The following is a 27,024-nucleotide window of genomic DNA, read 5'->3' on the forward strand; positions in this document are numbered from 1 at the left end:
ACCTTCACTATCCTATCTATCTGCAACTCTACTTTCAAGGAGCTATGAACCTGCACTCCAAGGTCTCTTTGTTCAGCAATGCTACTGAGGACCTTACCATTAAATGTATAAGTCCTGCTAAGATTTGTTTCCCAAAATGCAGCACCTCGCATTTATCTGAATTAAACTCCATCTGCCACTTCTCAGCCCATTGGTCCATCTGGTCGAGATCCTTTTGTAATCGGAGGTAACCCTCTTCGCTGTCCGCTACACCTCCAATTTTGGTGTCATCTGCAAACTTACTACTTTTACCTCTTATGCTTGCATCCAAATCATTTATGTAAATGACAAAAAAGTAGAGGACCCAGCACCGATCCTTCTGGCACTCCACTGGTCACAGGCTCCAGTCTGAAAAACAACCTTACACCACCACCCTTCTACCTTTGAGCCAGTTCTGTGTCCAACTGGCTAGTTCTCCCTGTATTCCATGAGATCTAACCTTGCTAATCAGTCTCCCATGGGGAACCTTGTCGAACGCCTTACTGAAGTCCATATAGATTACATCTACAACTCTGCCCTCATCAATCTTCTTTGTTACTTACTCAAAAAACTCAATCAAGTTTGTGAGACATGATTTCCCACTCACAAAGCCATGTTGACTATCCTTGATCAGTACTTGCTCCTCCAAATACAAGTACATCCTGTCCCTCAGGATTCCCTCCAACAACTTGCCCACCACAGAGGTAAGGCTCAGTAGTCTATAGTTCCCTGGCTTGTCCTAACCACCCATCTTAAACAGTGGCACCATGTTTGCTAACCTCCAGTCTTCCGGCACCTCACCTGTGACTATCGATGATACAAATATGTCAGCAAGAGGCCCAGCAATCACTTCTCTAGCTTCACACAGGGTTCTCGGGTACACCTGATCAGGTCCTGGGGATTTATCCACCATTACCCGTTTTAAGACATCCAGCACTTTCTCCTCTGTAATCTGGACATGTTGCAAGATGTAACCATTGATTTCCCTACAGTCTATACCTTACATATCCTTTTCTACAGTAAATATTGATGCAAAATACCCACTTAGTGTCTCCCCATTTTTTGTGGCTCCACACAAAGGCCACCTTGCTGATCTTTGAGGGTCCCTATTCTCTCCCTAGTTACCCTTTTGTCCTTAATGTATTTGTAAAAGTCCTTTGGATTCTCCTTAATTCTATTTGCCAAAGCTATCTCATGTCCCCTTTTTTGCCCTCCTGATTTCCCTCTTAAGTATACCCCTAATCCCTTTATACTCTTCTAAGGATTCACTTGATCTATCCTGTCTATACCTGATATATGCTTCCTTCTTTTTCTTACAAGCCCTCAATTTCTTTAGTCATCCAGCATTCCCTATACCTACCAGCTTTCCTTTCACCCTGACAGGAGTATACTTTCTCTGGATTCTTGTTATCTCATTTCTGAAGGCTTCCCGTTTTCCAGCCGTCCATTTACCTGCGAACATCTGCCCCTAATCAGCTTTTGAAAGTTTTTGCCTAATACCGTCAAAATTAGCCTTTCTCCGATCTAGAACTTCAACTTTTAGATCTGGTCTATCCTTGTCCATCACTATTTTAAATCTAATACAACAATGGTCGCTGGCCCCAAAGTGCTCCCCCACTGACACCTCAGTCACCTGTCCTGCCTTATTTCCCAAGAGTAGGTTAAATTTTGCACCTTCTCTCATAGGTACATCCACATACTGAATCAGAAAATTGTCTTGTACGCACTTAACAAATTCCTCTCCATCTAAACCTTTAACACTATGGCAATCCCAGTCTATGGTTGGAAAGTTAAAATCCCCTACCATAACCACCCTATTATTCTTACAGATAGCTGAGATCTCCTTACAAGTTTGTTTCTCAATTTCCCTCTGACTATTAGGGGGTCTATAATACAATCCCAATAAGGTGGTCATCCCTTTCTTATTTCTCAGTTCCACCCAAATAACTTCCCTGGATGTATTTCTGGGAATATCCTCCCTCAGCACAGCTTGTGTCTTTGATAATTCCTGTGAAGCAAGGAAATGGTGTCGTCATGAAGGAGGGTCCCAAAGTGTTGCAGCTAATCCCCACTGTCCAAATGCTATAAGGTTCAAATAAAGAGGGGATAGAGTCATAGGGCAGAAAACAGGCATCGTGACAGCAGCTGCCTGCAAACACTGCATAAGCTTATATCTGTGACGGTCGGCAAACTATGCATGAATTGAGTACTGGTCTATTAACACAGACAAGTGGTTGGATTTCTGGCAGCCTAATGACAATTGGACCCAGTGATGTTCTGTACATTAGAGTAGATAACTACTCCTGCACATTCTGTTGATTTTGGCACCAACTAGAAAAGGAAGTGCTGTCTAACAGAGAGACCCAGTGGTGCGGGTTCTTAGTTCCTTGAAAGCTGCATCACATTTAGACAGGGCAGTGAAGAAGGTGTATGGCGCACTTGCCTTCATTGCTCAGATCATTGAGTATAGGAGTTGAGATGTCATGTTATGACAGTACAGGATGTTGGTGACACCATTTTTTGGAGTAATGTGTACAGTTCAAGTCACACTGCTGTGGGAAGGATATTATTAAACTGAAGAGGGTGCAGAAAAGATGCTACTGGGACTGCTTAGACATTATAAGCAGAGAGCAGATAGGCTGGGAGTGTTTTCACTGGAGTGTAGATGGTTGAGAGGTGACTTTGTAGAGGTTTATAAAATCATGAGGAGCATAGATAAGGTGAATAGCAAATGTGTTTTCCCTCCTGATTTCCCTCTTAAGTATACTCTCACTTCCTTTATACTCTTCTAAGGATTCACTCGATCTATCCTGTCTATACCTGACATATGCTTCCTTCTTTTTCTTAACCAAACCCTCAATTTCTTTAGTCATCCAGCATTTCCTATACCTACCAGCTTTTCTTTTCACCCTGACGGGAATATACTTTCTCAGGACTCTCATTATCTCATTTCTGAAGGCTTCCCATTTTCCAGCCGTCCCTTTACCTGCGAACATCTGCCTCCAATCAGCTTTCGAAAGTTCTTGCCTAATACCGTCAAAATTGGCCTTTCTCCAGTTAAGAACTTCAACTTTTAGATCTGGTCTTTCCTTTTCCATCACGATTTTAAAACAAGTAGAATTATGGTCGCTGGCCCCAAAGTGCTCCCCCACTGACACCTCAGTCACCTGCCCTGCCTTATTTCCCAAGAGTAGGTCAAGTTTTGCATCTTCTCTCGTAGGTACATCCACATACTGAATCAGAAAATTTTCTTGTACACACTTAACAAATTCCTCTCCATCTAAAACTTTAACACTATGGCAATCCCAGTTCGTATTTGGAAAGTTAAAATCCCCGACCATAACTATCCTATTATTCTTACAGATAGCTGAGATCTCCTGACAAGTTTGTTTCTCAATTTCCCTCTGATTATTAGGGGGTCTATAATACAATCCCAATAAGGTGATCATCCCTTTTTTATTTCTCAGTTCCACCCAAATAACGTCCCTGGATGTATTTCTGGGAATATCCTCCCTCAGCACAGCTGTAATGCCGTCCCTTATCAAAAATGCCACTCCCCCACCTCTCTTGCCTCTCTTTCTATCCTTCCTGTAGCATTTGTATCCTGGAACATTAAGCTGCCAGACCTGCCCATCCCTGAGCCATGTTCTGTAATTGCTATGATATCCCAGTCTCATGTTCCTAACCATGCCCTGAGTTCATCTGCCTTCCCTGTTAGGCCCCTTGCATTGAAATAAATGCAGTTTAATTTATTAGTCCTACCTTGCCCTGCCTGCCCTAACTGTTTGATTCACTTCTGTTCTCAACTGTACCAGTCTCAGAGGTAAAAACAATGACTGGAGATGCTGGAAACCAGATTCTGGATTAGTGGTGCTGGAAGAGCACAGCAGTTCAGGCAGCATCCAAGGAGCTTCGAAATCAACGTTTCGGGCAAAAGCCCTTCATCAGGAATAAAAAGGGCTTTTGCCCGAAACGTCGATTTCGAAGCTCCTTGGTTGCTGCCTGAACTGCTGTGCTCTTCCTGTATCAGTCTCAGATTGATTTCTTTCCTCACTATCTCCCTGGGTCCCACCCCCCCACCTTACTAGTTTAAATCCTCCCAAGCAGTTCTAGCAAATTTCCCTGCCAGTATATTAGTCCCCTTCCAATTTAGGTGCAATCCGTCCTTCTTGTACAGGTCACTTCTACCCCAAAAGAGATTCCAATGATCTAAAAATGTGAATCCTTCTCCCATACACCAACTCCTCAGCCATGCATTCATCTGCTCTATCCTCCTATTCCTGCCCTCACTAGCTCGTAGCACTGGGAGTAATCCAGATATTACTGCTCTCTAAGACCTCCTTTTTAAATTTCTGTCTAACTCTCTGTAATCTCCCTTCAGAATCTCAACCTTTTCCCTTCCTATATCGTTGGCACCAATGTGTACAATGACCTCTTGCTGGCCCCTTGAGAACATTCTGCACCCTCTCTGAGACATCCTTGATCCTGGCATCAGGGAAGCAACCACCATTCTGCTTTTTCGCTGCTGGCCACAGAAACGTCTGTTTGTACCTCAGACTACAGAATCCCCTAACAAAATTTTGATGTCTTGGAAGCCAACGTACCCCTCGTTGCATTTGAGCCAATCTTAATACCATAAACTTGGCTGTTTGCACTACGTTCCCCTGAGAATCCATCATCCCCTACATTTTCCAAAACAGCGTACCTGTTTGAAATGGGTATATCCACAAAAGACTCCTTCTCTAGGGTGCCTACCTCTCTTACCTTTCCTGGAGTTAACCCATCTTTGTGACTGTATCTGAGACTCTTTCCCCCCCCCCCCCCCCCCCAATTACTGCCATCTATCAAATTCTTCTCTGCTTCTACCTGTCTCTCATTCGGTCTGATAAAATTCTCATCCAACAGCATTTATGGCAGATATAATCTGCACTAATCCTTAAACTCTCTTTAAACACTTACATATGACAAGAAGTACATATCACTGTACTAAAGGCCATTTTTGCTCCTTCAAAATCTACAGACCCAGAAAATAACACTGTCTTCTTCCTCTGCAAAATACTGCCCCAGGTTAAATTAATAGTTATGGCTTATATTTTAAGTTTAATCAAAAGACATATCTCCAAAAACGCATAATCAAGAAAGAACCCACTCTACTCACTACTGCAGCCTTTTTATTGGACACACTTAAATCAACGATTAACTTATCTGATTTTGTGCTGTGAACTTCGCCCAAACAGGTTCCTCCAAGGTTAGCTGTGAATTTCACTGTTTGTCAATTTTCCCAGATCCTCTCTGATGTCCAGTAATACATGAATTCAAAACAGCAAAGGCAGTAACTGTGCAGGTTCTCTCTCTCTCCTGCACTGTCCTCACCATGCGCTTCCTTTCTGTTCTTCTTCCTTTTAAAACTGCTGTTGTTTTCACTTTTTTTTTCCCAAAGTTCCAAAACAATGCAACAGCATATGAAACAGTAATTGCTGCTCCTGGAATTCGAGGAAATCACCTCAACACCTAAAACACCTCAAAAAAGGAGCAGCTGTTACAACCAGAAATTTTTCCCATTCTCCATCTTGGATTGCCCAGTCTTTCTATTCTTCTGACCAAACTGAATGAACTCTCGCTTACTGACAAAATTTCATTTCCTAAATTTGGCTCATTCACTTAATGTACCTGTGTATCCATTTGTAAATTTATTTCTTCATTAGAGCTTACTTTCTGAGCTATTTTAATGTCATCTGTAAATTTGGCTATAGTACTTTGTCTCTAAGTCCAAGTCATTAATATTGATTTTAGATGTTTGGGGTCCAAGGACCAAACCCTGTGGCACTGGACTAGCTACGTCTTGACAACCAGAAAAAGACCCATTTATCTTAACTCTGTTTTCTGGTGGTTAACCAGTTCTCTATCAAAGTTAATGAATTATCCGTAACCCAATGTGATCTTACCTTGTACATTAAACTTTAGTGCTTCACCTTATTAAATGCCTTCTGGAAGTCCAGATATGCTGCATCTACAGGATATCAATCATCCATATTGCTTGTTACATCTTCAAAATATGGGTTGGAATAGTGGCTCAGTGGTTAGCACTGTTGCCCCTCAGCGCCAGGGACCTGGGTTCAACTTTACCCTCCGTCTGTGTGGAGTTTGTACATTCTCCTATGTCTGTGTGGATTTCCTCCCACTGGTTAGGTCGATTGGCAGTGCGAAATTGCCCATAATGTCCAGGGTGTGCAGGCTAGGTGGATTAGCAGGTTTATAGAGGGAGAGTAGAGGGGGTGTATCTAGGTAAAATGTTCTTTGGAGGATCCGTGTGGAAACGATGGGTAGAATGGCTGCTTCCACACTGTAGGGATTCTGTAATTTACTGTTCATAAAACCATACTGACTCTGGTTGTGATTTGACTTCAAAATGTCCTGTTTTTATTTCCTTAATTATGGATTCTAACAATTTTCATATGACTCATGTTAGACTAACTGGCCTGCAGTTTCTTACTTTCTGCTCCCCCCACCCTTTGAATAAGGATGTTATATATTCGTTTCCAATCCACTGAAACCTTTTCTGTGTCCAGGGAATTTTGGATTCTTATAATCAGTGGATATCACTTTCCTTAGGACCCTAGGATATAATCATGAGGCTCTGGTAATTTATCTGTCTTCAACTCTATAGTTTGTGCAGTTCTTTTTTTCCTAGTGGTGGTAATTGTTTTAAGTTCCTCCTTCCTTTAACCACTGCATTACCTGTTAATTTTGGGAAAACTGAAGCAAAATAATGATTTCATGACTGCTATTATCAACTCCCTAGTCTCATTCTCCGAGAGACCAATATTTACTTGAGCTACACTTTCCTTTTACATACTTCTAGAAACTGTTGCTATTCCGTTTTCTACTTTGCCCTGCTTTTCTATTATAATTTGCCTTTGCTTTTAATTACTTTTTTTTATTAACCTTTTGAACATTAAACATTCCTCAATCTTCCATCATGCCATTTGCATTTGCACTATGGTATGCCCTGATTTTTGTCTTTATATTATCTTCAACTTCTTTGCTTAGCCATGGTAATTTATTCTGCACCCTGCCAAGAAAAACTATCTTCCTTTCTGGAATATATTTTAGTTGGGAGCAATTGAGTATATCCTTGTGCAACTGCTCATTAACTGTCTTGCCTTTTAGTCTTCCCACTGGTACCGGATGATCAGATCTGTCTTACTGCCGATGTAATGACCTTTATTTAAGTCCTGAACACTAATATGGACTCAAGTTGATTGCCCTCCAACTGATTTAGAGGAGCTTCCTCTCTGGTTGCTCCAAGAAACAATATTAGATTAGATTAGATTAGATTACTTACAGTGTGGAAACAGGCCCTTCGGCCCAACAAGTCCACACCGCCCCGCCGAAGCGTAACCCACCCATACCCCTACATCTACATTTACCCCTTACCTAACACTATGGGCAATTTAGCATGGCCAATTCACCTGACCTGCACATCTTTGGACTGTGGGAGGAAACCGGAGCACCCGGAGGAAACCCACGCAGACACGGGGAGAATGTGCAAACTCCACACAGTCAGTCGCCTGAGGCGGGAATATTTAATGAATTCTCTCTTGAGGATACCCTTGCCAATTTGAATGCACCCAGATCATTGTCAAGTACACCTAGAAAATCTAGTGTGTAAGCAGGTTAAAACAGGACTGAAAAATATTCTGTTTCAGGAATAATAAAAGGCTATTACTGTTGTTTATTTTCCAGGTGCGTCAAGACTTAGTCGAAGAATATGAGCAGGTCAAAAGTATTGTTAACACTTTGGAAAGCTTTAGAGTAGAGAAACCTCCAACTGATTTCTCTGTACCTCAGCAAGATGAATCTTCCAGAGATCCCAGTGTTTGGCCACCACCTATTCCTGTTGAACACCGGTGTGTAAAATTAGCAATACTGAATGTTAGTTTAGTAAAATTGAGTTTTGGGTATGAATTTTCTTTAATAGTTAAGACTCCTTTAAAATAAAATCTATTTCCAACGTCAATATTCAAAAAATTTTAATATAAAGGGTTGAGATTAAGGGGATGTGAAGGGGTGGGGAGTAACAAAGTCAATGTTGTAAGGCCAAAAAGTAGTCTGTGGTTAATATTGTTCAAATAGTATAAGCAATTGCAGCTGCAGTAGATCACACCATCCAGCAAGGTTGCTGCACCTTGATCACACCTGAGTTATGTCAACTCCAGTGTCCCACCCCATCCCATTTTCCACTATTCCCCTTTCACCCAAATATTTATTGATCTCGTTCTAAAGTATCCTCTAAGTATGCAGTGTCCTTTAGGTTCGACAATTATAAGCAATGGTCATTCAAATGGAGTTTAATGTCATCAAATTCTAATTACTGATCCCCCTTTTTGTGAGACTATGACCTTTAGTTCTAAATATTCTAGCCAGAAATTCTAGCCACAAGCTTGCAGCATTAATTAGAAACTTGATTCATTGGGCTTGTAAACTCCCTCTGCATACCACTATTTACTGAACGGTATGCTGCTTTCCAAGTTCTATAATTTTACTCTTCCCTATATAATGCATCTGGGAGCTGGTTGCCAGACAGCTGGTTTGCATCGCAGCATGATGTCATCTACGTGGGTTCAGTTCCTGATGGAGGTCTTCTCAATCTCGTCTGAAGCATCTTGACCTTGCACCATAATAACTCTCCCGTGGACTTGACCCCAGGCTTTCTGGCCCAGAGGAAGAGTCACTGCCACTACTGTACCAGAGCCCTTCTTCCTCTCGTCTATTTAGTTTCTTTTGTTCTGTTTCCAGAAGTGCTCTTACACAAAACTGAATGGTTCCCCTCCTCATCTATTCTTTTTAGATCAACCAGTTCAGGGATGTTTTCACTTCTGGAGCAAATGGAATTTGAATCCGGGTTTCCTTGGCTGAGACATAGGAGCACTACCACTGTACCTCAAGAGCTATTTCCCCGTCTCATCTAAGACAATGATATGGATTATAAACATCTGAGGTCCATGTACTGACTACAGGCATTACACTGGTCACCCCCAAGTCCTGAATATACTTCCTTTTGGATAGGCTGAATTGGTGTATTATCAGTAATGGCTTACTTTCTGGACATCATTTGACAGGAACACATGAATACTGCTTAACACAGAGTCGTGTTGAATTTCACAGAGCTCCTTTGATGAAGCGGCAGAATCGTGAGGTTAAACCTGCACGGAAAGAGTCACCTGTTGTCCAGGCAAGAGGTCTTGTGGGTCGAGGTCAGCAGGCTGGTAGAGCTGAAAAATCTAGCAGCAAGCATAGCGGTGATTCCAAAACAAGAGGGAAAGAGGACAAGGTATAATTTTGGTGCTGCTTGTTAATTGTGCAATTATGAAACTTGTTGACAATTGTTTTTGCTCATAGGATGACCAGTTATCATCTATAACTTTTTAGATGTTGAAATCATCAAATTGTATGCCTCGTTCAAGCCACGTACTTTGTGTTATTTTTATTATGTTAATGATTATTTTCATTTTTCTTTCTGCCTGGGTGTATGTTCAGGACAAGATTTGCCCAGAGAAACTGTTTAATTGGTCTTTTCATTAAGACCCGTAGCCTGCGGCATGACAGCACCTCTCTGGCTGTCCACCTGATCAGCTACTGTGGGAACAGCACAGGAACAGAAAACTTCCAGACTGCAAAGAGTCAAGATTGGTCTTGTTCTCTTGCGCAATCTGCAGCGAACTAACAAAGATCATCAGATATTCCCTTTTACCATTTCCTCTAAGCCATTGCCTGTAACCAATGACTAGAGAAACAGAGCAGTTAGTGTGCCAACTGCCTTATGTATTCAATAGGATGCGGAAATTACATCAGAAACACTTGAAAGAAGCAAAAGGAGTACCCTGAATCCAGATTTGTTCGCCTGAGTCTAACAGACAGATCAGTTGGGCACTTTGAGTATTTTGCATTCTTCTTTAACTTTTGTCACAAACTCAGAGTAAGAAGGCTTGAGTATCAGTGCAAATGCCAAAGCAGATTGTGACATATACAGATTCATAATTGTCTTCTGCTTGGTCTTTGGCCTAGTGAGGAAAAGCATAATTGAGGACATAGTGTCAGTTTTGAAATCTAAGTTTACTGGGCAAAGATTTAGACAATCTACAGCCGGTACCTCAAAGCATTGGAGATACCATTAGTCGTGCTTTCACAAGATCCTTCCATTTGTTTGTCAAGACAGGTGTTCTAACAGCAGTGTGCTCTGCCAAGTCAACTTGCAGAGTGTGTAGATGCTAATCAATAAAAAATGAGCTCTTCTGGGCAGAACAAGTCATTTGTTTGTCTTGCACCAGATACAACTGTTGTAATTAGACAAATTGTGGACATAAGATTCTCAGGAGGATAACAGAATTGCTTTGGGGATCGTCTCAAAGCATTCTTGAAAATGTTGTATATTCATACTTACTCATGGGAATCCCTAGCCTGTGATTGACTGAAATATGAATGTTCATCCAGAAAGGCACCAACACATCAAAAGATTTCACTAGAATGTACAGAGGCTTTGGAGGAAGTGTGCAAATCTCCAAGCAACCTTTCTACCCAACCCTTCAAACACAGCAAGTGTATTTCAGAGTTTCTGATTGTTTAAATCCATTGTGCAATCTATAAAACCCTTTGGGTGGGAGTGGAAGCAACTAATTATCTGTCCCAAGGGACTGCTGAAGAAGCTGAAAATGTGTTGCTGGAAAAGCGCAGCAGGTCAGGCAGCATCCAAGGAACAGGAGAATCGACGTTTCGGGCGTAAGCCCTTCTTCAGGAAGGATTCCTGAAGAAGGGCTTATGCCCGAAACGTCGATTCTCCTGTTCCATGGATGCTGCCTGACCTGCTGCGCTTTTCCAGCAACACATTTTCAGCTCTGATCTCTAGCATCTGCAGTCCTCACTTTTTCCACTGCTGAAGAAGGCCTTGTAACTTGTCAGGCCAAACCTGAATGATGTCATATAGGCATGGACTGCTTCATCATCTGAGGAATGTGGCTAGTTACATCAGATTTGTTTCTTTCCCCTTCCAAATCCTCAGTGAGGTAATCTGGTATGTTGTAAATTGTAATCATTTAAATCTGATTTTGCCATAAGGTGTAGGAAATTCAATATGTTTGATCTATCAGTTTCAATTTTCAACCTACATGTGGCAATGAAATAAATTCACATTATTTATTTTGAACTTTTTATTGATATTGTTTTTATGCAAACAAATAGTGTAACTCTGAAGCACCAGAAGGATCAATTGATTCTAATTGCAATGAAGAAATAAATTCCATAAGGATCCTTTTTAAATTTTGAAAAATAAAATTGTATTTCACTGAGCAGGTGAATGAAGATTTTAAGGACCATTGATAATGAACATTTGTTTTATTGCTTTTTTCCAGTTGTATTTTTCAAGCAGTTAAGTGTTCTGCCTAAAATTAAAATGGTGCAATGACTTCAAAATATAAAACTAGACAAAGTAAACATGACTGCTCACTAGAAATGGCTTCTTTAGCAGTGTTACAGCAGCAGAATTTCATTCAGTAATGATTTTGGTCTGAATTTGGTGATTAGCAATGAAGCAATGACATGCACCATTGATCACGAAATAAAGTCTGAAGTGGAGGTGTAGTTTGTAAATTTCACTCCAGTTTCAGCATGGCTGTGCAGTATTCACTAAATCTGAAGAAATTAGAAAGGATACAGGTTGGGAAGGATAGTGAATAGATGAACATTCAGAATCTGTCCAAATTAAACTACAGTGTAAATTCATGTTAAAAAGTAATTGAAGCAAACGATTAGGTTAGCAGAATGATCTTAATAAATTTTAATAAAGCCAAGCAAATCATATTAAAAATCATTTATATATCTATGGATCATGGATGTTTTAAAAGAGACTTTAAATTGTTTTAAAAAGTGAGATCCTTCCCACAATTTAGAAACTGTAATACGTTTTAGTATTTGTGTCCTTGATAGCTTGGATTCTTCAGTCATGAAGAGATTTTGAAGGCACTACATGTTGTAATGAACATACTTTGTTTCAAACAGGCGGTCAGGCCAAACTATTGCTGCTGCTATTTCTTATTTGTTAACTGTGAGGTCAGTGAATACAATATTGAAATCCTGTGGGCAGTGCAGATGGTCTACTGCTGTTTGCATATGTACATACTACAGTGTACCTAAAAATTTCTCTGTGCCTCACCTGTACAGCTGTGCTAAATATCTCCAACTTTACTGTTATTAGCACAGGAATATCTAGTCAATTAATTTTGACTATTTTATTAGTGGGAACCAAATATTAAAATATTGTACAATATCGAATTATTTTCTTTTAAGTAAAAGTAGTTAAGTACTCCATTCTTAATCTTGGACAGCATTCATATATCTGTCTTCTGCCTTTCTAAGTGTCCAATAGCTGCATTTCACCAATTATGTTTTGCTGATTTAGAGATGACTGTGTTGGACTGGGGTGTACGAAGTTAAAAATCACACCACACCAGGTTATAGTCCAACAGGTTTAATTGGAAGCACACTAGCTTTCGGAGTGTTGCTTCTTCATCAGCTGGTTGTGATAACCAGCTGATGAAGGAGTGGCGCTCTGAAAGATAGTGTGCTTCCAATTAAACCTGTTGGACTATAACCTGGTGTTGTGATTTTTAACTCTGTTTTGATGCTCACCATTTGCATGCTCAAAGAATGGGAGAAAGTGAAGACTGCAGATGCTGGAGATCAGAGTCGAAAAGTGTGGTGCTGGAAAAGCATGGTTGGTCAGGCAGCATTCAAGAAGCAGGAGAATTGACATTTTGAGCATGAGCTCTTCATCAGAAATCACATTGATGAAGAGCTCATGCATGAAACGTTGACTCATGCTCAAAGAATAGGTCTTGAATGAATCTGTATCTGCCTCCTGATATGTGCTTTGAAAATTTACTTTGTCTTTGTGCCCTGATGTATCGTAATGATAAAATATTAATTATGATCTCTTGTAAACTTGATTATAGAGCAGAAGGAACCTGCAGGAAGCATCAGGAGATGGAGATGGGAAAAGATTTGATGGAACTGGTTATGATAAGGACTTGGTTGACGTTCTGGAGAGAGATATTATTTCCAGGAATCCCAATGTCCATTGGTATTATAATTTTAATACTGGAGTTTTAAAAATACTCTGGCTTTGGTCACGGCTGCAAAACCTAGCATGTTCATTTTTTGTTCAGGGATGATATAGCTGATTTAGAAGATGCCAAGAGACTTTTGAGAGAAGCTGTTGTGCTACCAATGTGGATGCCTGACTTCTTCAAAGGAATAAGGCGACCCTGGAAGGTAAGAATTAGTTTCTGTTGAGATTTTTATAGAATTATTATATTTTGTAGCACAGAGACATGTGACCGACACTTCCACTTTTCCCTGACACTTAACAAATCTTCAAGAACACGTTGAATTGTCTTTTTAAAATGCCCATGGAATCTGATTCCACCATATTTTCAGGTGTTGTGTTCCAGATCTTAACTCTGTATGATTGCATTTTTGCTCCTTTCTCATCTCGTTTTATTTTGCCAATTATTTTAAATTTGAGAACTGGGTGCTTAGCCTTTTGGCAAAGGGAATAGTTTCTCTATACCTGCTCTGTGTAAACCCCTCCACTTTGAATTTCTCTATTAGCTGTCCCTCTGTTTAACCTTCAGAAAAGAAGAATCTCAACTTCTCCAGACTCTCCACATATCAGGATTTAAAGGAAATTAGCTCTCTGGGATAAGTTTTGTCTCCACCATGAGGCCATGACATTCTTTTTCAAGTGTTCAGAATTGTGCACATCGTTCCAGCTAAGGCCTAGCCAAAGATTTCTGAAGGTTTTGCATTATTTTCTTGTTTTGTACAAAATGTCTTTAGCAAAACTGGAGTCAGTGGAAATGGGGGGGTTAATTCTCTGCTGGTTGGAATCATATCTGGCACATAAGGAGATGATTATGGTTAGATTAGATTACTTACAGTGTGGAAACAGGCCCTTCGGCCCAACAAGTCCACACCGACCCGCCGAAGCGCAACCCACCCATACCCCTACATTTACCCCTTACCTAACACTACGGGCAATTTAGCATGGCCAATTCACCTGACCTGCACATCTTTGGACTGTGGGAGGAAACCGGAGCACCCAGAGGACACAGACACAGGGAAAACGTGCCAACTCCACACAGTCAGTCGCCTGAGGCGGGAATTGAACCCAGGTCTCTGGCGCTGTGAGGCAGCAGTGCTAACCACTGTGCCACCGTGCTGCTCACCTTTGGGAGTCATTCATCCCAGCTCCAGGGGAACATTGCTACAGGGGTTCCTCAGGGTTTTAGGCCCAACTGTCTTCAGCTGTCTTCCACCTGAAAGCCCCTGCTGTAATCTACTCATTATTCTGACTTTGGAGGTATATCATTATTTCTTCAGTGTAGCTGGGTCAAAATCCTGAAACTCCCTCCGTAATGGCATTGTAAGTCAACCATAGCAAATGGAGTATTAAAGTCAAAAAGGTAGCTCACCAAGAACACAGCTGAGGATGGGTAATAAATGTTGACCCAGCCAATGATGCTCACATCGCATGAACGAATTAAATAAAATGTAATCTTGCCACTGAAAGTTGGTGTACATAATTATTTTAGAAATAATTCTGGTGCTCCTGTTGCCACTTAAAAAATGAGTTATTAGATGTATTCTCTTGTGGAATTCATGTATAAAATTATATTTATAATATATAGTGTGCTGTAACTATTTTATTTGAATCAATATTTGTTATTTTATTATTTTAGATGCAAATAAGCAGTGTTTTGAACAGAGACTTGTTTTTCAGAATCCACTGATGTATTTAATCGTTTTCTTGTTTTTGGAGATAATTTTTAAAAACTGCAAATTCTTTTGTCAATGTCATATAATTTTACAGTTTTCTTTATTCCTTCTGTTAAGATTAATCCTCTGGAAAAGGCATAGGCAATTCAAAAGCTTGTCCCGCCATTCAATTAGTTTGTGCTAATAACTTTTTTGGTTGACCTGTCTTTCTTTATTCTAAACCCCTTGATACTCTTACAGAATGAAATTCTCAGTCTTCAAAATTTTATTTGAATGAGCACCCACAGCCTTTTGGGTGAGAAAGTTCCACATACCTTTTGCAGAATAAACCTCCTAGTTTTGCTACTATGTGGGATAGCTTTGATTTCAATACCATGTGCCTGAGTTCTGGATTCACCCATTTGAGAAACTTGGATGAGAAAAAAGAGACACTTCCATTTTATATTGAGATTTAAAAGTTCTTTGAATGCCACAAAGCAATTTACAGCCAATTGAGTACTTTTGAAGTGTTGTTATTGCTGTAATGTAGGAAACATAGCCAAGTTGGGCACAGCAAGCTCCTCTGGACAGTAATATGATAAGAACAAGGTAAACATTTTCTTGTGACATTAATTGAGGGATGCTTAGTGGAAACCAAGTATAGCTTCCCTGCTCTACTTTGAAATAGTGCCATGGATTTATTATGTTCAGTTGAGAGGGCAGAAGGAACTTTGGTTTAATATTTAGTACAAGGATAACATTTCCACTTGTGCACTTGTTAAAGCAGGAGAGTGTCAACCAAAGTTTTTGTATTTGAGTCCTGGAGTAGGTCTTTAACACTCAATGTCTGATTTAAAAATGAGAATGTTATCCACTACATCTTGAATGGGAGTGCAAATTGTTATCTAAATGACAATTAGATTGAGAAAGTGGGAAGATGTAATGAGACCTTGGTGCCCCCATACACCAGTCACTGAGGAAGCATGGTGTAGCAGGCAGTGCAGAAGGCAAATGTTATGATGGTCTTCATAGTGAGAAAATTAGAGTGCAAGAGCAGTAGGCCTTGCACTGCCTTGGTGAGACCACACCTATAGTATTGAGAGCAGTTTTGGTCTCCTTACCTGAGGAAGGAAAATGAGGAATCTTGTAGAAACCTATCAATTCTAGCAAGACTAGACCGGTTAAGCGGAGGAAAGGTACTCCTGATGTCCAGAATCAAGGGTCGCAGTTTCAAGGTTAAGGCCATTTAGGACTCCGATGGGGAGAAATTGCTTCAGAATAGTGAGCCCCCCCCATGGAATTCACTGCCACAAAATGCAGTTGAGGCCAAAACATTGAATAGTTTCAAAAAGGAGTTGAATATATTTCTCACTATTAAAGGCATCAGTGGGTATACAAAGTTTAAAAATCACACAACAGCAGGTTATAGTCCAACAGGTTTATTTGGAAGCATTCGCTTCGGAGCATTGCTCCTTCATCAGGTGGTTGTGGAGTATAAGATCATAAGACACAGAATTTATAGTAAAAGTTTACAGTGTGATGTAACTGAAATTATATATTGAAAAAGACCTGGATTGTTTAAGTCTCATTTTTTTTTTGAATTACCATGTTGATTTCAGTTCTTTCATACGCAAATTGCAAAACTTTAAAAAAAATTACATTCTCAAGTGAACTTTAAAAATTGGTGTCATGTCGGCCCAGATAATGCATGTCAGGTGTGAGCTGCCCTGTGTGAGACTCGATGTGAATCTATGTAAGATTCTTCAAATCTGTTTTTTTAGATTAGAGTCAGTCTGACCATTGTGGCACAGATAGTCTCACATAGGGCAGCTCACATCTTCAATGCATTATCTGGGCTGACAAAAAAAGTTTTGCAATTTACATATGAAAGAACCGAAACCAACATGGTAATTCAAAAAAATGAGACACACAACAAACAATCCAGGTCTTTTTCAATATATAATTTCAGTTACATCACACTGTAAATCTTTGCTATAAATTCTGTCTTACAATCTTATACTCCTCAACCATCTGATGAAGGAGCAGTGCTCTGAAAGCTAATGCTTCCAATTAAACCTGTTGGACTATAACCTGGTGTTGTGATTTTTAACTTCGTACACCCCAGTCCAACACCGACCTCTCCAAATCAGTTACTATGGGGTGGGAGAAAATGGAAACCGGGCACTGAGTTGGATGATCAGCTATGATCATATTGAATGGCAGAGCAGGCCATAAATGCTGATTTGGCCTACACTGTTCATGTTTTTTATGTTTCTCTGTTAAAAATGACATTTACTGTTATACTTGCTGGTTATTTACGTAGTCTAACGATCTTTGTCCTTGGCGTAGAAATCAGTTGGTAGCATTCCACTTTTTTTTTGTTCACGACAGTATGACACTAACTTAGTACTGGGGCTACCAAATCCCAATGTTGGATCCCTTGCTTATATTACTGATGGGTCTAATAATTACTTGTTGGTTCCCTTACTGATAGTGGAGCAGGTGCTGGACTGGGCAAGACTCCAGGTTTCTTCAGTAGCTGCATGGAATACCGTCTTGCAGCCTGTAGATTTTAAAGATTGTACAGGAAGAAGGTTGATGTGAAAGACTGGATTTCTTTTGTATAATTGCTTCATGTGAAGTCCTTCATATCGCTTTGTGACCTACTTTGCTTCAAAGACTATGCTGTTGCATTTGTCTGTTCTTGCTGTTGCTTGGAGATGCTAGTCCCTCTGGACAAGCCAGTAAAGGTGACAATCTGGATTGAGAAATGATCATCTTGGCAGTATGACTTTCAAGGAATAACGTTCCCATAACTTAAACCTCCCAAGAGTTGAAGGGCAAAGGCTGATGTACATAAATTGTTTGTATACAACTTCAACAAAGAAGGAATCTAGATTTACAAAATTCTGACATTATTTCGAGCTTGTCTCCCATTCAAGAGTATAATGAGCTAGAGGAGAACTTTGCTATTCTGAATATTCTTCAAATTTGGAATAGAATTTGAAGTGAAATTCTACTAATACTTTTCATATTCCAGGGTGTCTTAATGGTTGGACCACCAGGCACTGGCAAAACCATGCTAGCTAAGGCTGTGGCTACAGAGTGTGGAACAACTTTCTTTAATGTGTCCTCTTCCACATTAACTTCAAAGTACAGGGGAGAGTCCGAAAAATTGGTTCGTTTGTTATTTGAAATGGTAAGTAAAATTGCTTATGTATTTTCTATTTGGTTTCTTGATGTTATATATGTAAAGAACAAATTTGATGTGAAAAGGAATATTTGTAATTTCGAGAAAAGCAGGGTTAGTCACATGACTTAATTCTATTCTCTACTACCCCTGCCACCTTGACAGTTGTCCTTCCAGTCCCAAACATGAAAATGTAAGGCCAGGTCTATCCACATTGCTATGATTGTATGTGAAAATTAATATAGAACCCAAAAGATAACATTGCATTTTTCATCATGATTTTGGATGCAGGATTCTCATTGTGTAAGGTTGTCCTATTTGTTTGGCAAATAGTTAGTTCAATGCTGCTACTACTGTTTTACTTTGTTTGGTTTGACTGTCTCATTCTGTACTGAAAACAAAGTTTTGTAATTTATACACTCCACAAAGTCCATGTAAAAGACCAGCATTACCATATGATATCCCATAGCTTTGACCAACTATTATCTTAATGGAAAGTACTGATCATAAGCAGCTCAGTGATAAATTGGGAATGAGTGGAATTTGAAAACAAAACTGAATTAAACATAGCCTAAATAATGTGTCTAATTAAACATTCTAATTAGGCCATTTGCATAAGTGGTGTGTTATAAATGTTAGAAGATTACTTAGAGTATGTACAGTTCGGCCCATTTATTTAGGCTGCGTATGGATTTTGTTTTATTCTCATTTGTAACGAGGGAATGCTAGATTGTATTGTTTGTATTATCAGCAAGTGGTGTTCTTTTGGTTGATATATAAACCTATTAAAGTGGATATTTAAGATATGGTTTCTCTCTTTCCCCCCCCCCCCCCCCCCACCCACCCTTCAGGCCCGATTTTATGCTCCAACAACTATATTTATAGATGAAATTGATTCAATCTGTAGTCGCAGGGGTACATCTGATGAGCATGAAGCCAGCCGTAGAGTCAAGTCAGAGCTACTCATTCAGATGGATGGTACGTTTCCTGTCTGTTAAAGGCATTCGTAAATGAACTGCACATAAATAAAAAAAAAACTTAAGTATTATTATCACACCTTCAACCTTCTGAAATAGCCCCACTCAGATAAGCCTGTCTGTATGCTTGATTTTTTTTTCTCCCTGACTTTAGTAATTTTACTACTGGTCTTGTTCACTGGATAGAGCTGAAACAAAATTGCATATTATTTGTTTCATTGTTTTATAGACATTTGGTCGTAGTGAACTAGAGTATTGTAAAAAAGATACATTTCATTGAACCTTTTTGTCATGCATTCATCAGAACATTTTGTAAGAAGTGCCCAAAAAAAGGAAAACAACAATATTTATACTTTAGGAGAGGAGTGTTCATTGTTTAGCAAGTAGACTCTAATTTGTAGAGGCATTTCCACGAAAATTGTTAACTGATTGTTTTGTTGCCAAGTATTGCATAAGTTTTAACCAGGCTGGTTGACCCTGGTCAAGACATTACCATAAGAAGTGGACCTGTACCAGTTTTACTCGGCAAAATAGATAACAATCATTTATGTGGTACACTTCTCAGGGTTCTGCCTTAATAAATCAGTCAACCTGCCTCCTTTAAAATTTATGGTTAGTGTGACAATTAACTATCAGCCGTCATTAATTGATGTATTCTCCTCTGCAGAGTTAAGGTAAGTAGATATAAGCTTGGCAGATGTAGTATAATGTGGAAAAATGTGAGGTTATGCATTTTGGCAGGAAGGATAAGAGGAACTGATTATTTAAGTAGAGAAAAAAATAGAAACTACAGTACAAAGCAATTTGGAGTCTCTTTGCATAATTCAGGAAAAAAATACCAAATGACTCCAGTAGGTAATAGGGAAGACAAATGGACTGTTAGTCTCTTTTAAAGGGAATAGTGCATAACAGTAGGGAGGTCTCCCTAAAAACATATTGGGCACTAGTTAGACCACAGTTGGAATACAGTGAACAATTTTGATCCCATTATCTAAGGAAAGATATACTTTATTGAAGGCAATCCAGAGAAGGTTCACTGGACTGATTCCAAATATGGAGGGATCTTCTTAGGTTGAGCAATTTTGCTTGTACGCATTGAAGTTTAGAAAGAAATTTGATCTTTTTGAAACATACATGATTCTTAGGACCTTGACAAGGTATATGCAGAAAGATTTCTTTTCCCTGTGGGAATGTCTCGGGCTAGACGGCACAATCAGAGGTTGTCAATTTAAGACAGGAGGAGGAAGTTCTTCTGTGTATGGTGAATCTATGGAATTCTTTGCAGGTGGTTATAGCTGCAGGTCATTATTGAAGACTGAGATCTGGCTTTTCAGTTAGCAAGGGGAAATAGAGGATCTTTGGGAAAAGTGGAAGAAAGTGGAAGTGGAGATTATCAGATCAGCCATGAATTATTGAATAGTAGTACAGACTTAATGGGCTGATTGGCTTAAATCTGCTCCTGTGTCTTGTGGTCTTAAATTACTTAATAAATAACATAAGTTGGGCAAGGTTTGCACTTGACATCATCCAGTATTGGCTTTAAGAGTCTTTTCTGTGCTGGTGCTTGTCAAAGTAAATTTATTCAGAGTTGCAACATTCGCAATTTTTGATTGCCTTAAAAGTGAAGGGAGAAAGGCAGTGGGTTCATTACTTAGAAATTGAGTTGGTGTGCAACAAAATAAACATTATGACAGAGCAACTGCAAGCCATGGAATTTTCTTTTCCCCACTCCTCTACATTAACACCTGATTTATTGATTAACCTAGCATTGAAAGATCATGAACTATTGTTGAGTGCAGTTACTTGGAAAGGGTCTTTATGTACATTAAAACCGATCTATTAAACATGCACACTTATTTTCGCTCTGACCAAAGGAAAAACCTAAACTATTTGATATATTTGGCTAGCTTAGATTAAATTGATGCTTGCTGTATTTTGTGATGAGAAAAATGTTGAAAATTCTTTTCTGTGACACTAAGATAAAGACGTTTAATATTTTCATTTGCAGGTGTAGGGGGTGCTTCAGATAATGATGATCCCTCCAAAATGGTAATGGTATTGGCTGCCACAAATTTCCCATGGGATATAGATGAAGCTTTGAGGAGGAGATTGGAAAAAAGAGTATACATTTCATTGCCCACAGGTACAAGATCTTGAATGCTGTTAATGGCACAAGTGAAGTCATTTGTGAATAGATACATGTTCAGTGTATTTTCAAAGGCAAATTTGTGATTATTTTGTAATTGGTGCACGTATAACTGAAGATTATAATCTTCAAAAGCTAATGCCTGAGCTTTATTGACAAGAAATAGGAAAAATATAATCTGTTTTAGTTATGTTTTGGAATTACCTTGTCATTTTCTCTTCTTTTTTAACAGCACGTGGGAGGGCAGAACTACTGAAAATAAATCTCCGTGGAGTAGATGTTGCTCTCGGTGTTGATGTTACAGTTATTGCTGAGAAGATGGAAGGTTATTCTGGCGCAGACATCACAAATGTTTGCAGGTAAGTATTTTTAATGAATCTAAGATAAAATGATGGTATAAAGGGTGGCCTAGAAACTTTAGAAACAATAGTGTATTCTGTGCTTGTGGGTATGTTCGCTGAGCTGAGAAGTTGATTTGCAGATATTTCGTTCCCTGTCCAGGTGACATCTTCAGTGCTTTGGAGCCTCCTGTGAAGAGCTACTGTACTGTGCCTTCTGGAATTTATTTGGTTCTGTTTCTGCTATTTCCTGTTGTCGGTTCTGGTTGTTTGTTGCAGTGGCCGGTATATTGGATCTATGTGCTTGTTGATGATTTCGGTGGCTGAGTGCCATGCTTCTAGAAATTCTCTGGCTGTCCTATGTTTAGCACAGTGGTCTAGTGGTTAGCACTACTGCCTCACAGTGCTAGGGACCTGGGTTTGATTCTCGCCTTGAGCGACTGTCTGTCTGTATCGAGTTTGCACGTTCTCCCTGTGTCTGCGTGGGTTTCCTCCAGGTGCTGTGGTTTCCTCCTGCAGTAAAAGATATGCAGGTTAGGTGAATTGGCCATACTAACTTGCCCATAGTGTTCAGGAATGTGTGCCTTAGGTGGATTAGTCTGGGGTAAATGTAACATAATATTAGGGGAATGGATTTGGGTGTATTACTCTTTGGAGGATCGGTGTGAACTTGTTGGGCTGAAAGACCAGTTTCCACAACGTAGGGATTGTATGATTCTACATGATTCTTGTCCTCTGATTGTTGTGTTGTCCCAGTTGAATTTGTGGTCCTTTTCATCTGTGTGTATGGCTACCAGGCACAGCTGGCCCTGGTGTTTAGTGGTGCAAAGATTGGAACAAACATCCCTACCACAAATCCAGCACAAACTCTGGATCAGATACGTAGATGACATTTTTTGTTATCCTTAAGAGATCAGAAATAGAGAACACACACCAGACTATCAACACCATACTCACAGGGATTATTTACGAGAAAGGAGGAAATCGACAATCGACTCCCATTCTTGGATGTGATGGTGCAAAGAACACAGAACAGTGAACCATGAAACCCCATGACCAGTTATTTCTAGTAGTAATACACAGATGACAAGAACCACAAATTCCACACAATGATCATAGGACAAGCTAAACATAGGACACCCAGAGAATTTCTAGAAGCATCGCACTCTACCACAGACTCCATCTTCAAGCATATAGACCTGGACCCAATATACCTGCCACTGAAAGCAGCAGAAACGAAGCAAAGTAAATTCCAGAAGCAACAGTACAGTAGCACTTCACAGGAGGCTCCAAAACTCTAAAGGTGTCATCTGGGCAGGGGCCGAAATGTTTGCAAATCAACATCCCGGCTCAGCAAATGTACAGCAACCATAACAAGTGGCACCCAAGTCACAAATCTTAACACAAATGTACTCCATTTTGAAAGTCAATATGAATTCCTGCATCAACAATCAAACTTAAATCCCTTGAATTTAACTTTAATGTTACCTTGCATTTTAATGTAGGAACTGGGCTAAGACACTTCCTAGGAATGTAGTCAGACAATTAGATCACAGATTGTTCTTGTAGGCTAGTTTGACCACATTCATTGATTGATCATGAAGAGGTCAATAATGAAGGATGTATCCAAGCTGATGAACAGTGTAATTGTGGATTGAAACAAAGAATCTGATGCATGATAGAAATCTTACTTAAAGATTTAATTCTACAATTACTGCTTTAATTGCTTTTAGAGATGCTTCCATGATGGCAATGCGACGTCGCATTCAAGGCCTGTCTCCAGAAGAAATCAAAGCTTTGTCCAAAGAAGAATTGCAAATGCCTGTAACCATGGATGATTTTGAATTGTCTCTTAAGAAAATCTCCAAATCAGTTTCTGCATCAGATCTTGAAAAGTATGCAACATGGATGGCTGAGTTTGGTTCAGTGTAACTAATTTATGTAGTATACTTCATAAAATGGAAGGTTTTGAGTAATGTGTACTGCGTAAAGTCGTAGGATATGAAGATTATTTTTGCACATTTGGTTCTTAAAGACAAGACATGATCAATTTGAGCCTTGAGAATCAACTTTACAGCAATCTTGACTCTTGCAAAGCACTTTAATACACTACTAAACTAATCTGACACATTTGGGAAAGATGAAGTCATTTCAAATTATTTGATGTATTAACCTGTTAGTAAGAAAATAGGATTCCCCCACCCGGTACGTATTGTTGGTCAGATGATTATTTAGTATTTTAAAGATAAAACCGCTACATTGAATACATCTCATTCTCTCTCTTTACTATATTTATTGTCAGAAGCATTCCTTTATTAGATAGTTGAAATGTATAAAGTTAAGTGATATGGTACATCATAGTAATGGAACTACTTGGTTTAGCTGCCAAATTTGGAAAAAAACCATGTTGCTTAACTACTTAGATTTTATGGGCTATGTATTCAACAACCATAGTTCACAAAATTATAGCAATCTATTTATCCATTAGGAGAAATTTTAAGAAGTTTCACTTTTTAAGGAACTTTTGTTTTAAAGTAGCTTGATAGGAACACTGCAAAATTCAATATCTACTGATTGGGATGAATATTGTATGTAATAGTCAAGTCATAATCAGGCTCTTGTGTACATGGACATAATTTGAAATATTGGGTTACAGACAGTAATATATTTTCAGAATTATTAATACTTCTCTGAAGAGTTTAAGTTCTGTGAAAAATGACGAAAGCTTCTATTATTCTTTATTTTTCTCTACCTTCAGTATGGTATGCGATTATCTGATTTGTTCCAATGAAATTTTTATTCTGTTTAAGAACCCAGGGCATGCATGCTGATATTTAAATGTTACATGATTTGAATCCTTTTTAAAATTCATTCAAAATGGCACATTTCAAATTACAAAGCCTCCTTGAGTTATAAGCATCAATTTGCTCTAAAATCCTAATGTCACATTGCATATCTTAGCAGCAGGAGAAGAAACTGCTCATCAATGTGACTTTGTATAAAGAGGAAAATTGGCAAAAAGCTGAGAAGATGGTCTACTCTACCCAAACCTATCCTATGCTTTCGAAAGCTTTATTTTAGTTTTGATATTTTGGTTATTAGCTGTGCCATTCAGCATGCTATTAGATTGATCTGCTTATGTCCCACCTCCCATTACAAAGCCCTATCTCCATTTTCAGTTGCCTGTCTAGATTAAAAAATAATCTTGGCTACTCTTTTACCAAAGGTATAACTTTTATTTTTCTTTGAAAAGGGAACATAAAGGCACATAACACTACTTCTGTGCAAGTTTTTAATCTTCAGAGTAATTTAGTTGTCTTTTCTGTGTTAATAATTTTGCTTTCATATGCATCATTATGATCAGTTAATCATTTACCGCAATGCTACTAATTTATGAATAGTCCCAGAACAGATTCAGATATCACATTACACTTTTAATACAAGAAGTGCGAATTAAATTTATTTCTAACATATAAAGCAGGAAACAAACTACTACTTTTAAACGAAATTTTCTTGTCATGCAGCTGCAATACTAGTGCAGAAGTAAACAGTCCTATTAACCCTTACTGAGTTAGTCTGTCTACATGGTAGCAATATGGAAAGCTAATTGTGACTAATCCATCTCTGGATGTACAGTAGAATGTATTGAAACATCAGTATTTATGGAAGCATTTCATTTTTTCTATTATTTTACTGTGTTTGTTAAAGAAGGATAAATAGACCAGAATATCTTGTATCAGTTGAAATTTGGTATGTTCTGTAAGTTAGTTGATTCTTTCAGCATTCAGACTGAAAAGGAAGTGTCAGTTTTGGCTCTCTTGAATAGTGCTGAATGCATCGCTAATTCAGTGTTAATGTTTAGTTATGAGCATTCTTTTAGTACTTGCACTTTTTGTAATAAAAGACTTTATAGAAAAAGGGATGCTGTTGTTTTGTCATTTTATATTGTCATTGTAAATGTTTTATGTACTATTTTGGTAAGAGCAATTGTATTACTTTTGCATATTATTTATGTTTTATCCTGCTGTTATGGAACAATTCTAAATAAAGTTTCTTTCTTAGTTGTTGTGAAATCTCTGGGAATAATGGGATAATTCTGATCAGTCTGTTTAGTCAATCTACATTGTTGAATTAATAGCTTTTTGCTGATACTGCCACTGTACTCCCACTTGTGATGAATCTACCTTGTAAGTGGGACAGGCCATATGAACCATGATGGGCTCAGGCATTAAGACTTTATTCTGAGAGAAATGACTATGTCATGTTATCTGAACAGTCTTTGACACAGGTCCCCAGGTGTTAGTAAGGAGGATTTTGCAGAGGAAACAGAGCGAGGCATGCTGTTGCCATTTCTAGTACCTTCGTAGATGCCGAGTAGTCTATTCAGTTTCATTCCTTTTTTTCCAGACTTTGGAGTAGTTCGATTATAGCTGGATGGCTTGTTAGAGATTAGGTAGAGAATCTGAGACTCATGAATTTTATTTTTAAACCTAGTTTTCTAATCAACCTGTTCAGAGATGTTAACACACACCTCCGGAGCAGATGGGACTTGAACCCATACCTCTTGGTCCAGGAGATCAAGTGCTATGGGATGGTTTTTACCTGAACTGTGCTGACACCAGTGTTCAAAGTGATTTGTAGGGAATTAACTTAAGCAGAAATTGAAAGAACTTAGAGCTAGAATGAGAAAAACACTGGTGCATTTAAAAAAAGGAAATTCCACAGGTATTTTATAAACATATTAGAGGAAAAAAAGGATAATTAAAGAAAGACTAAGGCCTTTAATAGACCCAAGTGGCTTTTTGTGTGGAGTTGGAAGATGTGGATGAGGTTTGAAATTACTTTGTGTCTGTATTCACTATAAAGAAGGAATAGGTATTAAAAAGCAGGGAGTATGACTGTAATAGATACTTTCTATCAAACTGTTCAGATGTGGTATACTTCTGGAGCAGGTGAGAATTGAACCTGAACCTTCTGGCATCGAGGTAAGGACATTACCACAGGAACTCTTGAGGCACTTGGCTTAGCTTCCCACAGGGATGCTGAGGCTTTGGTACTTGGGGGAACTGTGTTATACTTGAAGAAATTAGCTTGAAGGAAATAGTTTTAGCAGGCTTAAAAGTGGATAGATCCCCAAAGCCAGAGTTCAATCCCTGGCTGCTCTGGGAGGTAAGTAAGGGATGGGGAAGGGCCTGATTCCAGGGTTCAAACATTAATCTTCAAATCCCTTTTGGCCACGGGAGATGCAACAGAGACTGAAGGACAGTTAATATACCATTATTCAGGAAGGGTGACTTTATCGAAAGGAGTTAATGCATAACAAATCTGAATTTTTCGAGGGTGACAAGACGTATAAATTAATATACAGGCAAGGTCTACAAAGGCCTCAGTAAGGCGTTAAGATCAATCACGCATTGGAGATGAGTCAAGAGGGTAAGAGGATATGGGATTCCAGGAAATTTGGCAAATTGGAACCAAAGTTGGCCTTGTGTCAAGAGGTGCAGAGGTTGAAGGTTTCTTTCGTGATGGGAAGCATGTTTCTAC

At 39.0% G+C, this 27,024-nt stretch overlaps 1 protein-coding gene across 3 annotated transcripts in view; it reads left to right on the forward strand.

Moving 5' to 3' along the window:
* The window catches only part of katnal1 (katanin p60 subunit A-like 1), a 47,618-nt gene extending 22,108 nt beyond the window's left edge, over positions 1 to 25,510 (forward strand). For all 3 annotated transcript variants that reach the window (XM_072577266.1, XM_072577267.1, XM_072577268.1), the window contains exons 3-11: positions 7,765 to 7,928; positions 9,187 to 9,352; positions 13,026 to 13,153; positions 13,239 to 13,344; positions 17,870 to 18,028; positions 18,871 to 18,997; positions 21,005 to 21,139; positions 21,375 to 21,501; positions 23,214 to 25,510. In XM_072577266.1, the coding sequence (XP_072433367.1) occupies positions 7,765 to 7,928; positions 9,187 to 9,352; positions 13,026 to 13,153; positions 13,239 to 13,344; positions 17,870 to 18,028; positions 18,871 to 18,997; positions 21,005 to 21,139; positions 21,375 to 21,501; positions 23,214 to 23,412 (1,311 nt within the window). In that variant the 3' untranslated portion in view covers positions 23,413 to 25,510. The remainder of the gene's footprint in view (positions 1 to 7,764; positions 7,929 to 9,186; positions 9,353 to 13,025; positions 13,154 to 13,238; positions 13,345 to 17,869; positions 18,029 to 18,870; positions 18,998 to 21,004; positions 21,140 to 21,374; positions 21,502 to 23,213) is intronic.
* The last annotated feature ends 1,514 nt before the right edge of the window (positions 25,511 to 27,024 follow it).

This window comes from Chiloscyllium punctatum, chromosome 9 (genome assembly GCF_047496795.1).
Source record: "Chiloscyllium punctatum isolate Juve2018m chromosome 9, sChiPun1.3, whole genome shotgun sequence".
NCBI classification, from domain to species: domain Eukaryota; kingdom Metazoa; phylum Chordata; class Chondrichthyes; order Orectolobiformes; family Hemiscylliidae; genus Chiloscyllium; species Chiloscyllium punctatum.